Source organism: Aquarana catesbeiana, linkage group LG12 (genome assembly GCF_042186555.1).
Source record: "Aquarana catesbeiana isolate 2022-GZ linkage group LG12, ASM4218655v1, whole genome shotgun sequence".
Taxonomy (NCBI): Eukaryota; Metazoa; Chordata; class Amphibia; order Anura; family Ranidae; genus Aquarana; species Aquarana catesbeiana.
In genome coordinates, this window is record NC_133335.1 from 225794434 (window position 1) to 225808415 (window position 13982).

The 13982-nt window shown below is 43.1% G+C and overlaps 1 protein-coding gene across 1 annotated transcript in view; it reads left to right on the plus strand.

The window, feature by feature from the left end:
* Nucleotides 1-6005, plus strand: part of ABCC3 (ATP binding cassette subfamily C member 3) — a 124107-nt gene extending 118102 nt beyond the window's left edge. The window contains exons 29-31 of the mRNA XM_073606799.1: nt 184-350; nt 2735-2929; nt 5596-6005. Of these exons, the coding sequence (XP_073462900.1) occupies nt 184-350; nt 2735-2929; nt 5596-5704 (471 nt within the window). The 3' untranslated portion in view covers nt 5705-6005. The remainder of the gene's footprint in view (nt 1-183; nt 351-2734; nt 2930-5595) is intronic.
* The last annotated feature ends 7977 nt before the right edge of the window (nt 6006-13982 follow it).

The window sequence follows — 13982 nt, forward strand, 5'->3', positions numbered from 1 at the left end:
TGACCACCAAGCCTGAGGCATTCTTTAATGCCACTGATGATGGGGCATTTTCTACTCCCACTGGACACAATCCAGCCCCCCAAAAGTCTAAAGGACAGCAAACTGGCCCTTTGCTTAAAAAGTTTGGAGACCCCTGAAGTAACAGGTTGTTTTTTTTTTTTTTGTTTCTGTGTTGTCCTGTAGGACCCGGTGCTATTTTCAGGGACTCTGAGGATGAACCTGGACCCCTTCGATAAATATTCTGAGGATGAAATTTGGAAAGCACTGGAGTTATCTAACCTGAAGAAGTTTGTCTCCAGCCAGACCGAAAAACTGGACTATGAGTGTGCAGAGGGTGGAGAAAATCTGAGGTAATGACATAACTGGCGCCCAGGAGATTACATCACCTAGGGATCTTTCTGTCTATGGGCAGAGGTTTATTTATGATGGGGGTCCCCAGGGGTTGGTGCCCAGGGTGACGGGGATAGAGAGGACAGCAACAAAACCTGAAAAATACAAATTGTACTTTTTCTTATTTTTCTTCCCACTTATGGACATTTTGTGGTTAAACTCAGCAACAGATCTGTAGGGAGGGGTGCAGAGAATGGTCAGAGGTATTACAAGACTATTGTTTGGGTAACATGGAACCATCTCAATTCCATTTATTGACCTGTACATTATCTCCTTCCTGCCGAGCGTACACATATATGCGGCGCCTCGACTTTAGGGGGTTATACCGGAATGATGCCTGCAGCTGCAGACATTATCCCGGTACCGTTTTTTAGAGCGGGCGGTCGGCTTTTCAGGGATAGCAACTGATGCGGCTAAAAGCCACTCTGCTGTTATACCGGAGGAGCGAGAGGGGATGCTCCCCTCCCCTTCCGCCGCTCCTCCCGTCCCACCGGGAGATCCGAGACACGATCCGGCACTCGAAACGGCTTTGTTACAGTCTTCTTTCTGTAAACACGGAAGCGAAGTCACTTCCGATTTACTTGACTGCTAACGGCGCCGGTTTTAAAATTAATGACAATATTCAGAATCACATTTTTTTGGCGATCTGAATACTTTGAAGTGCAAAGGAGGGATTTGGGGTCTTTTAGACCCCCGATCCCGCCATAAAGAGTACCTGTCACCACCTATTACTGTCACAAGGGATGTTTACTTTCCTTGTGACAGCAATAAAAGTGATCAAATTTTTTTTTTCTAAAAGTGACAATGTAAAAAAAAAAATGAATAAGAAAAAAAAATTTTAAAAAGTTAAAGCGCCCCGTCCCCACGAGCTCACGCAGCAAAGAAAACGCGTCCGTATATGTAAACGATGTTCAAATCACACATGTGAGGTATCGCCGCAATCGTCAGAGCGAGAGCAATAATTCTAGCACTAGACCTCCTCTGTAACTCTAACCTGGTAACCGTTATTTTTTTTTTAAAGCGCCGCCTATGGAGATTTTTAGGTACCGTAGTTTGTCGCCATTCCACCAGTGTGCGCAATTTCAGAGCATGACATGTTGGCTATTTAGTCGGCGTAACATCATCTTTCACATTATACAAAGAAATTGGGCTAAGTTTACTGTTTATTTATTTTTTTAAATCATGAAAGTGTCTTTTTTCCTAAAAAAAAAAATGCATTTGAAAGACCGCTGCGCAAATACAGTGTGACATAAAATATTGCAACGACCGCCATGTTATTCTCTAGATTCTCTGCTAAAAAAATTATATATATATAATGTTTGGGGGTTCTAAGTAATTTTCTAGCAAAAAATACGGATTTTAACTTGCAAGCAACAAATGTCAGAAATAGGCTTAGTCATGAAAGCGTTAAATAAAACAAACTATATGCTGCACTTTTCTTTTTATTTTATAATCATGACGCAAAGGAGCTTGTACAAACGGGTGTCATTATTCAGTTGTGGCTAGGATAACTTAAGTCAGCTGTGTCTATGGGAGATTATACGCTGAGACATTAAAACTTGCTTGCTGATTGAGGACGGTGCTCAGATATGTCAGTTGATGACCTTGTCAAAAGTATTGTGACGCCTGCCCTTACACCCAAATGAACTTTAATGGCGTTGGGCTCAATATTGAGTTGGCCCAGCCTTTGCAGCTATAACAGCTTCAACTCTTCTGGGAACATCCCTCGCTGATCTCCCCTTTCTGTTACCGACCCAGAAGCGATGTGTAAAACGTCACTTCCTCCAGCCAGTATAGCGATCTGCACGCCATTATTTTCACTCATTAAAGAGAACCTGTCACGATAAAATGCATCACATACATTATATTACCAAAAGTATCGGGACACTTGCCTTTACACACACATGAACTTTAATGGCATCCCAGTCTTAGTCCGTAGGGTTCAATATTGAGTTGGCCCACCCTTTGCAGCTATAACAGCTTTGACTCTTCTGGGAAGGCCGTCCACAAGGTTTAGGAGGGTGTCTATGGGAATGTTTGACCATTCTTCCAGAAGCACGTTTGTGAGGTCAGGCACTGATGTTGGAGGAGAAGGCCTGGCTCGCAGTCTCTGCTTTAATTCATCCCAAAGGTGTTATATTGGGTAGAGGTCAGGACTCTGTGCAGGCCAGTCATGTTCCTCCACCCCAAACTCGCTCATCCATGTCTTTATGGACCTTGCTTTTTGGCGGTGTTTAGATATGTCAGTTGATGACTGTGCTCAGATATGTCAGTTGTTTTTTTGAAGTGTTTATTTTTAAATACATTACTTTCTACATCCTCTGCTAATACTCTTACCTTGCAGTGTTGGTCAGCGTCAGCTGGTTTGTCTCGCCCGAGCTCTCCTACGTAAAACCCGCATCCTCATCCTGGATGAAGCCACGGCCGCCATTGACCTGGAGACTGACGACCTCATCCAAATGACCATCCGGACACAGTTTGAGGACTGCACAGTGCTGACAATCGCACACAGGCTCAACACCATCATGGATTACACAAGGTACACACAGCAATTAGTTTATTTCAATTAACTTGACTTTGCAGCAAAAGTAACAATTTTGACAAACATTTTAGCTGAAATTAGCTTCCGATTTTTTTCCATGTAGACTGTGAAATTTGCCTAAAAAAGTTAATGGCTTTGATTTTTAATAAAGCTATGGGATCGCCATTTTAGGGACAGCTGCCACATGCATTGGGCATCTAGATGCGCTCCTTTCGTGTGGCCTTTAAAGCATCCTTCAACTCCAGTTTGAGAAGGATTAATGCAAATCATGAAAAGGAGTGCTGGTTGTCACTTTAATCAGGCTGCTAGTGGGATTTTGCAAACTTTAGCATTTTTTGAAAGTTGCTGAAGCCCACTAGCAGCTTGTTTAAAGCAGAAGTCAATTCCATGCTGGCAGATGAGCTCTTGTCATAATGTGCACAAGTGCTTCTTCAGGGCTGTGTCCCTTGCCGCCGCCATCTCCTCCACTAATACTTCAGGTCCTGCCATTCTTTTCAGCCATTGGGAAGCCTTTGATGAAAAGTGCAGAGTTACATCATCCTCAACACCCAACTCCACTCCAGGAGTGTATGCTGCAGACAGTGTGCACAGGAAATTAAAAAAACTACAAGAAGCAAGTTTTGGCTAAGGAGACTTGTGCTTCTGCAAAAAAAAAAGAAAAACTTTCTAGCGATATTTTTTTTTTTACGTTAGTTTTTTGCCTTCCGCTTTATGTCAGAACCCAACTAAGCTTAAATCCGCTTCCACCCCCATTCTAAATCTATTCTATTTACCCTGTAAGAGGAAAGATGCCTATTTCTTGTCTACTCTCAGGGCGCTCCGGTTGGTCACATGATTGGGTCCCAGCGCTGGCTTCAGTGTAGAGCAGACCTTCTCAACACAGAGGAACCCTTGAAATACATGAAACAGTCATGTGGATGAAGTCAAATTATAGGCACCATTCCTCTAAAAAGTACATGAAAATGAGATGGTTCTCTCCTGTCCACACCACAAGGTAGCGCAGAGTGAGACAATGAACTTTGAATGTGCCATAATCCAAAAATCAACTCTCGCTCTCCAGGAGAATCTCCAGGAGAATCTCATTTTCACGAACCCTTAAATTACCTTTCTGGTCTCGGGGAACCCTTGCTAAAAAAAATTATATCTACAACTAATGATACATTAGTGTGATGGTCAGTGGGAAGAATGCTCCTTACACTTGTGGTCATTGGGAAGAATTACCCCCTTACAGATAGCTAAAAAGATCAATGGTGTCAGTGGGAACTTATCTGAGAAGCAGAAATTGCTCAAGGAACCCATAGCAACCTCTGGAGGAACCCCAGGGTTCCATGGGACCCTGGTGTAGAGGAAGGACAGCTGGAAACAAATGTCCCATAGTACGTCTATGGGTAACATCATTGCACAGCCCTGCAACCGTTGTCAGCAAATCTCTCTTCACTGAAGCCGGCGCTGGAGAGATCATGTGACTGGACCAGAGCACCCTCAGTATAGGTAAACATACCCATCTTTCCTTTTACAGTGTAGTTAGAATGGGGGTGGGACAATATCTCATAAAGGTTTCACGAAATTGTCGTTCAAAGCTTTAAGGTTTATGGGGGTATCATGGATGGACCTGTAGGGCTATCCCGAGGAGGGCTCTGTGCAACCACCTATTTAATGTTTGGTCCTCCTATTTGTGTTCTATATTGGCCACCAAGGTTGAACTGCCTTATTCGCAAAGCCCCGATTTATGCTCTCCCCCCCCCCCCCCCCCCCCTACTCCTTCCCCTCCCTTTTGTTCCTAATGTACTTGTATTGTTGAATGATTCATGCATGGCAAGGATTGTTTGCCTGCTCTATTTTGTGTTGTTTATAGAAAAAAATGTTCAATAAAAACTACTGAAACAGAATCGGGGTGGGAGTCGATGTAAGCTTAGGTTGGTTTTGGCTTGCCTTCCACTTTAAAGTTATGGTAAAGGTACTTCTTTTTTTTTTTTTAAATAACCAACATGTTATACTTACCTGCTCTGTGCAATCGTTTTGCACAGAGCTGCTCTGATCCTCATCTTTTCGGGTGCCCCGCTGGAACTCCTGGCTCCTCCACCCTACTGACTGCCCCCATAGCAGGGCACTCATGCAGGCTCTCTCCCAAGCCATGCTCTGTGTGTCTATTGACACACACAATGTGGCTCGGCACTACCCCCTGCTCCCTCCTCACTGGCTTTGAATGATTGACAGCAGTAGGAGCCAATGGCTCCCACTGCTGCCTTTGAGCCAGTGAAGAGAGAGAGAGAGAAGCAGCTATGCTGCTCTCATGCACAGTACGGGATTGACATCGGGCTCAGGTAAGTATAAGAGCAGAGCTGCACACAGAACCTTCTGTCTTTAGAACCACTTTAATGTTGCAGTTAGTGTGCCCATTTGTCTTTTAACATTTCCAATGTGGAGCTGAAAGGTGCTTTAAAAGCTTAGAAGCTTTCTGAAAGCTACAATACATAAACACAAGTGAAGCCACTGTGTACGAGGCCTTAGGTATCAGTTCTCCCAGCTTGTAAGAGTCACCCAGTGGATCTCTGCAGGGAGCCAGTATATACAGTATATTGTCCTGGAGTTCTGCTTTAAAGCCAAGACTTTATGAATGCATTTTTCCATGCCAAAATGACAATTTTGTTTTCCTGTTCCAGGGTTCTTGTCCTCGACAAAGGGAGAATAGCTGAATTTGATACGCCTACCAACCTCATAGCATCAAAAGGAATATTTTACGGCATGGCGAAGGATGCTGGACTGGCCTAAATGTATTTTCTTTTGTTCCAAATGTTATGTTACAGATTGTCCGTCTTTTTTTTTTTTTTTTTTTTTTTTACAGCTCCATTTTGTACATAATATTGACAAAACTGGTTTATTTTGAGTTCTCTCGACATATCAAAGAAAAAAATATTTTTAAAGAGACTGCCGTTTTTTATTTCCAGACAACATATATATATTTTGACCGAAAATAGAGAATTAGGACTATTTAAATATTGTACAAAATACTGTGTCCAGATTTATTTACAAGAGGAGAAATAAATTATATTCACTTTTTTTTCAAAAAAAAGTTTTTGTTTATAATAAATGATATTCACTAAAAAAAAAAAAAAAATCAGCTTTTACTTTTTGACTGGAGATGATGCTAGAAAACTAAACTGGAGGCTAAAAATCTTTTATGAAGAAATGTTATTATTAACATGACCAAATTTTAGTCTGATGGGACAGTTGTCGTGTTTGGTCGATGTTGACCTCTATTAGATAATACATTTTAGAGGAAGTACTGAATGGCTAAAATCCAATCTATTATTCTATCTAAACCAGCAGTCTCCAAACTGCGGGCCTTTGCTTACTTTTACCCAGCCCTCGGGGCAATATTTCATCCACTGATACCAAAAATGGGACATAATTCCCCCCCACTGACACCAATGAAGGGGCAGAATTCCTTTCGATTACAACAACAGTGTGGCACTATTCCTCCCAATGACACCAACGAAGGGCCACAATTCCTCCCACTGACACCAAAGATGGGGCATTGTTTATTTCCACTGCCATCGTGACCTTTTTCTACTCCTAATGGTTCCTAATCTATAGTCCACATCCAAACAGATAAAAAAATGATTTCCTGCAGTGCAAGAGTTAATAGCTTGTTTTGTCTAGGGGAAAGAAGAAACGTTTTACTTACCTGATCCTCGGCTTCCCCGGCATGCGGCGTTCCTCCACGATCCAGCAGTGGACTGTTCCTCAGTTCCAGAGCAGGGCTATGAACCCTCCTCTGGTCTTGTTGACATCAGGACCCTAGACTGCATACAGTATCTCACAAAAGTGAGTACACCCCTCACATTTTTGTAAATATTTTATTATATCTTTTCATGTGACAACACTGAAGAAATGACACTTTGCTATAATGTAAAGTAGTGAGTGTACAGCTTGCTGAAGATAAGTAGACTAAGGACATGGATTACTGGAACCATGTCCTGTGGTCTGGTGAGACCAAGATAAACTTATTTGAATCAGATGGTGTCAAGCGTGTGTGGCGGCAACCAGGTGAGGAGTACAAAGACAAGTGTGCCTTGCCTACAGTCAAGCATGGTGGTGGGAGTGTCGTGGTCTGGGGCTGCATGAGTGCTGCCGACACTGGGGAGCTACAGATCATTGAGGGAACCATGAATGCCAACATGTACTGTGACATACTGAAGCAGAGCATAATCCCCTCCCTTCAGGGACTGGGCCACAGGGCAGTATTCCAACATTATAACAACCCCAAACACGTCCAAGATGACCACTGCCTTGCTAAAGAAGCTGAGGGTAAAGGTGACCTAAACCCTATTGAGCATCCTCACACGGAAGTGGGGCATCCTCACACGGAAGATGGAGGAGCGGAAAGTCTCTAACATCCACCAGCTGCGTGATGTCGTCATGGAGGAGTGGAAGAGGACACCAGTGGCAACCTTTGAAGCTCTGGTGAACTCCATGCCCAGGATGGTTAAGGCAGTGCTGGAAAATAATGGTGGCCACACAAAATATTGACTTTGGGCCCAATTTGGACATTTTCACTTAGGGGTGTACTCACTTTTGTTGCCAGCAGTTTAGACATTAATGGCTGTGTATTGAGTTATTTTGAGGGGACAGCAAACAGCCAACACTCAGGGCAATAGCATCTCAGTGTTGTCCTCTACAGGTCTACTCAACACAAGACATGGATCTAAATTAGAGGCAACAGTCAATTTACCATTCCACATCAGCAGTGGGATTTGAACTCAGTTCTCCAAAAACAGTAGCAGACTGTCTGGCAACTATCTGACTGAGCCACACAGGCATCTAACTCCCCAGACAGGTATTCCTCAATGTCATCAATCTCCAAACAGGAGTGCATTAGAGGGTGGGGCGCATAATAGGCCTCATATGGTTAAGGTTGTAGTAGCTTGTTAAAGTGAGGTTGTGGTGTTGCTCATAGAGTTTGTCAACAGGTATTTTTCTTAAGTGTTGAATCCCTGAGTTGGAAGCCCTGAGCTGTGTGAAATTTGTTCACCTTGTGTTGCTGAAAAGGACATTGATGGACAACCTCAGCCAACTCTCAGCCTGAACATCATGGCAAGGTATCTCATTGTAATAATCAGGTCTACCCAACCCATGGGGAATAAATAACAGCACTAGGATTCAAACCCACCTCACAGACTATCATCAAAACTGACAAAAAAACAGAGATTGAATTATTGCTAGTACCAGGATTTGAACCCAAGTCTCCAAAACCAGTCTTCCAACAGTACAGGCCACATCTCATGGTTGAAATGGTGAGTGCTAATAATTTGGCATTGTGTACTCAGATTTGAATATGCGCATTTGATTTGCTGCCATCAATTAAAAGTATGTGGCTATTTGATAAAGCAACCAAACTTTCAAAGCTATTTTTTTTCAAAATCACAGAGCAGTCAAAAACAAATGAGTGGGCTTGATCAACCACAAGGAGATGGGTCAAACTTGCAAAATTACCCCTGCTCTATAGGGCAGAAAAAGACGAACACTTTCTGCAGGATTGCCTTTGTTTTTCCCTCCGTTTCAATGCCCTTAACTTTCAATAACCAACCTATAGCTGTATTTTCCATTTCTTGTCCAGTTTCCAATTCGCTCACTTTGCCAATTCCTGGCAGTCAATCCAACTCATGTGTGGTAAATGCTTAGTTTATGATGATTACTTGTGATCATATCCGCAATGGAAAGTGGTTGATATTGACTGAAAATTGACAAATGTATAGCCAGCTTAAGGAAAAAAGCAGTGGTCTCCAAACTGCAGCCCAAGGCCTGGATCCAGCCCTTTGCTTGTCAATATCTGGCCCTTAGGGCACTATTTCCCCCCACTTACACCAATAATGGGGCACTATTCCTCCCCTAATACTGAAGGGGGAACATTGTTTACTACCACTGGTAACAGTCCGGCTCCTATAAAGTCTAAACAGTGAAGTGGCCCTTTGCTTAGAATGATTGGAGACCACTGTCATAAAGGAATAGGCTTCTGAAGGCAAAATCACCTATTTAAGAACTTATCCAAACCAGACACAGTTATGCCGCGTACACACGATAGGATTTTCCGACAACAAAATCCATGTTTTTTTTCCGACGGATGTTGGCTCAAACTTGTGTTGCATACACATGGTCACACAAATCTTGTCAGAAATTCCGAACGTCAAGAACGCGGTGACGTAAAACATGTACGACGAGCTGAGAAAATGAAGTTCAATAGCCAGTGCGGCTCTTCTGCTTGATTCCGAGCATGCGTGGAACTTTGAGCATCGGAATTGTGTACACACGATCGGAATTTACGAGAACGGATTTTGTTGTCGGAAAATTTGAGATGGGGATCTCAAATTTTGTGTGTCAGAAATTCCGATGGAAAATGTCCGCTGGAGCCTACACACGGTCGGAATTTCCGACAACAAGCTCCTATCGAACATTTTCCACCGGGAAATCCGACCGCGTGTACGGAGCATAAGACTACATTCACACCGGCGATTTAGGATGGACGATTTGTAGTGGCAGGAATCTTCTGATTCCTGCTGCAGCTGTGAGCGGCTAGGTGCAGTCGCTAGCCCAATTCATTATAATTGCAAGTCGCTGGCGGCCCCAGCTATTCACGGTTGTCTGCACAGCCAGCGATTACCTGCGGTGATCACTGCTGGGCACACACATCACCGAAAATAATCACGGGTTGTGTGGAGAGCAGCGAATAGCTGTGGCCACCAGTGACCTGTCATAGTGAATGGGGTTGGTGGCTGCACCAACTCCCCTCACAGCCGCAGCAGGAATCAGAAAATTCATACAACTACAATTCTCATCTGCCTAAATTGCCAGTGCAAATGTAGCCTTGGTAATATCATGAAAAGCTGTATTCTACCACTCACTGAAAGGAAACTAAGGGCCCATTCTCACTTGTGTATTGCCTAATTGCTTGCATTGATACACATTTCTGAAACACACCTACTCTCTGTGCAGTGTGATTCAGTGTAAATGGCACCACAATGCATTGTACAATTTTTTTTTGTACATTAACCACCTCAATACAGGGCACTTTCACCCCCTTCCTGCCCAAGGCATTTTTCAGTTTTCAGCGCTGTCGCACTTTGAATGACAATTGCGCGGTCATGTTACACTGTACCCTAATGAAATTTTTATCATTTTTTCCCCACAAATAGAGCTTTCTTTTGGTGGTATTTGATCACCTCTGCGGTTTTTATTTATTGCGCTATAAACAAAAGAAGAGGGACAATTTTGAAAAAACACAATATTTTTTACTTTTTGCTATAATAAATATCCAATTTTTTTTTTTTTTTAACAAATTTTTCCCTCAGTTTAGGCCGATATGTATTCTTCTACATATTTTTGGTAAAAAAAAATTGCGATAAGCGTATATTGATTGGTTTGCGCAAAAGTTATAGCGTCTACAAAATAGGGGATAGATTTATAGCATTTTTATTATTTATTTTTTACTAGTAATGGCGGCGATCTGCAATTTTTATTGTGACTGCGATATTGCGGCGGACATATCGGACACTTTTGACACATTTTTGGGACCATTCACATTTATACAGCGATCAATGCTATAAAATTGCATTGATTACTGTGTAAATGTGACTGGCAGGGAAGGGGTTAACACTAGGGGGCGCTCGAGGGGTTAATGTATTACCTAAGGAGGTGATTCTAACTGTGGGGGGAGGGGACTGACTGGGGGAGATGACCGATCGCTGTCCCTATGTACAAGGGACGCGCCATCGGTCTCCTCTCCTCTCTGACAGGACGTGGATCTGTGTTTACATGCACAGATCCACGCTCCTGCTCTGTTACCCGGCAATCGCGGGTGCCCGGCGGACATCGCGGCCGCCGGGCACGCGCACCTGGTCCCGAGCGACGCAGCGGGCACGCGCGCGCGCCCCCTAGTGGCTCGGGAAGGCGAGGACGTCATATGACATCCTCCCAGAACAATAGAAGCCTCGTCCAGCCGTCATATGACGGTGGGCGGTGGCTTAGCGGTTAACGTACATTGTTGTGAGAAAGTATTTGCCCCTTCATGATTTTTTTTTTTTTTTTGCATATTTGTCACACATGATTCAGATCATCAAACAAATTTATATACTACACATTTTTTGGAACGCCGAGTTAAATTTTACTTGCTACACCCAGGCCTGATTACTGCCAGACCTGTTGAATCAAGAAACCACTTAAATAGAAGCTGTCTGACAAAGGAAAGCACAATAAAATCTCAAAAAGCAACAAATCATGATGCGATCTAAAGAAATTCAAAAAAAGATGAGAAACAAAGTCATTGACATGTATCAGTCTGGAAAGGGTTACAAAGCTATTTCTAAAGCTTTGGGACTCCAGTGAACCACAATGAGAGCCATTATCCACAAAGCTTGGAGTAATTTTGGTAGGCCGGTCACTCCTGGGAAGGTTCACCACCGTTCCAAGAGCACGACGACGACTCATCCAGAAGGTCAAAAAAAAACCCAGAACAAAATTTAAAGAACTGCAGGCCTCACTTGCCTCAGGTAAGGTCAGTGTTCATAATTAAACAATAAGAAAGAATGGGCTAAAATGGCATCCATGGGAGAGTTCCAAGGCCAAAGCCACTTCTGACCAAAAAGAACACAAAGGCTCCTCTCACATCTGCCAAAAAACATCTTGATTACCCCAAAGACTTTTGAGCAAATTTTCTGTGGACTGATGAGACCAAAGTTTAACTTTTTGGAAGGAGTGCATTCCGTTACATCTGGCATAAAACGAACACAGTATTTCATTAAAAAAAAGATCATCATCCCAACAGTCACACATGGTGGTGGTAGTGTGATGATCTGGGGCTGCTTTTCAGCTTCAGGCCCTGAACGACTTGCTATAATTGATGGAACAATGAAATCCTGAAGGAGAATGTCCAGCCATCAGTTCCTGAGCTCAAGGGCACTTGGGTTATGCAGCAGGACGATGATCTGAAACACACCAGCAGATCAACCTCTGAATGGCTCAAAAAAAAAAAATTAAGGTTTTGGATTTGTCTAGTCAAAGTCCAGATTTAAATCCAATTGAAATGCTGTGGCATGACCTTAATCGGCCGTTCATGCTGGAAAACCTTCCAATGTGGCTGAATGAAAACAATTCTGCAAAGAAGAGTGGGCCAAAATTCCTCCACGTTGATGTGAAAGTTGGTACCAATGACAAAGTGAGAGGAAGGTGGAGAGTCCTAAAAAATGATTTCGGGGACTTAAGGAGTAGACTGAGAAGGACCTCCAAGGTAGTTTTCTTTGAAATACTACCTGTGCCTCGAGCCACACCAGAGAGGCAGCAGGAGCTTAGGGAACTGAACAAGTGGCTGAGGAACTGGTGTAGGAAATAGGGGTTCGGGTTCCTTGAGAACTGGGCTGACTTCTCAGTCGGTTACCGTCTCATTTGTAAGGACGGGCTGCACCTTAATGGGGATGATGCAGCTCTATTGGTAAGAAAGATGGCCACAAAGTTGGAGAGGCTTTTAAACTAGGGATGGGGGGGTGTCAGAGGAAGCAATAGCTGGCAGTGAGCAGAGGGCAGTAGTTGAGTCAACAGTGATAATACCACCGTAAAATCTAACCTTGGAGTGAATGCATAGACAATTGGAAAACAAAGCCCAAGGAAACATAATATGTTAATAATATGCACTCATACATCACTGAGAGGTGTATACACAAATGCTAGAAGCCTAGCTAACAAAATAGAGGAACTGGAGCTGGTATTACACAAGGAGGACTTAGACTTTGTGGGAATAAACAGAAACTTGGTTTGACAGTTCACACGATTGGCTGGCAAATATCCAGGGGTATTTCTTGTATCGGAAGGACAGGGAAGGTAGAAGAGGGGTGTGTTTATATGTAAAAAAATGATGTAAGGGTAGAAGAGAGGAGCAACATTGTGAATGGGACGAGGGGGAGGTGGAATCAGTGTGGGTAGAACTTCAAAGAGAAAAAGTGGAAAATTAATAGTGGGGGTAGGTTATAAGCCCCCCAACCTGAAGGAGAAGGAAGAGCTAGACCTACTATCGCAGTTAGAAATGTCAGCGAGACAGGGAAATGTCATCATAATGGGGGACTTCAATTATCCCCATATTGACTGGGAAGTGGGCAGATCACTCATTAAAGGCCCGTCATTTCATGAATGTCTTACAGGACAACTTCATGTCCCAGTTGGTGGCTTTCCCAACTAGAAAGAATGCCCTGCTAGATCTATTAATTACGAACGATCCAAGTCTGATCTCAGATGTGGCAATATGGGACAACTTGGCATCTAGCGATCATAGGTTGATCGCATTTAGCGTAAACCATAGAAAAACGAAGCACGAGGGTAGCACAAGAACACAAAATTTCAAACGAGCCAATTTTTCTGAACTGCGGTCATTGCTACATGACATCAATTGGGACCAAATCCTAGAAATATTGAACACAGAAGAAAAACGGGAATGCTTTAGGAGCATATTAAACAAAGGTATCACACAGTGCATTCCAATGGGCAATAAATATAGAAGAGCGAAGGGTAAACCTGGGTGGCTAAACCGTAATGTAAAAAGCCTCATTAAAGAGAAGAAAATGGCCTTTAAAAAATATAAAGGGGATGGGTTACGGTCAGCATTCCAACACTACAAGGAATGCAAGAAGAAGTGTAAGAACACAATCAGGGTGGCTAAAAATGACTATGAGAGACACACAGCGGAGGAAAGTAAAAAAAAAATCCCATGAAAATTTTTAGATATATTAACAGTAAAAAGGTGAGATCAGAGCACATTGCACACATAAAAGATGAGAATGGGAGGATGATTACGGATGACACAGAGAAGGCAACTGTACTAAATGCCTTCCTCTCAGTTTTTACATGGGAAAAGCAGGGGTATACCGACCGGGTCAGTACTGTTAGTGACACATCACAGGGCATACCCTCGTGGCTAACAGGCTGGATTGAAGGAAGACTTAATAAACTTAATACAAATAAATCACCAGGACCAGATGGCTTACACCCGAGAGTCCTCTGAGAACTC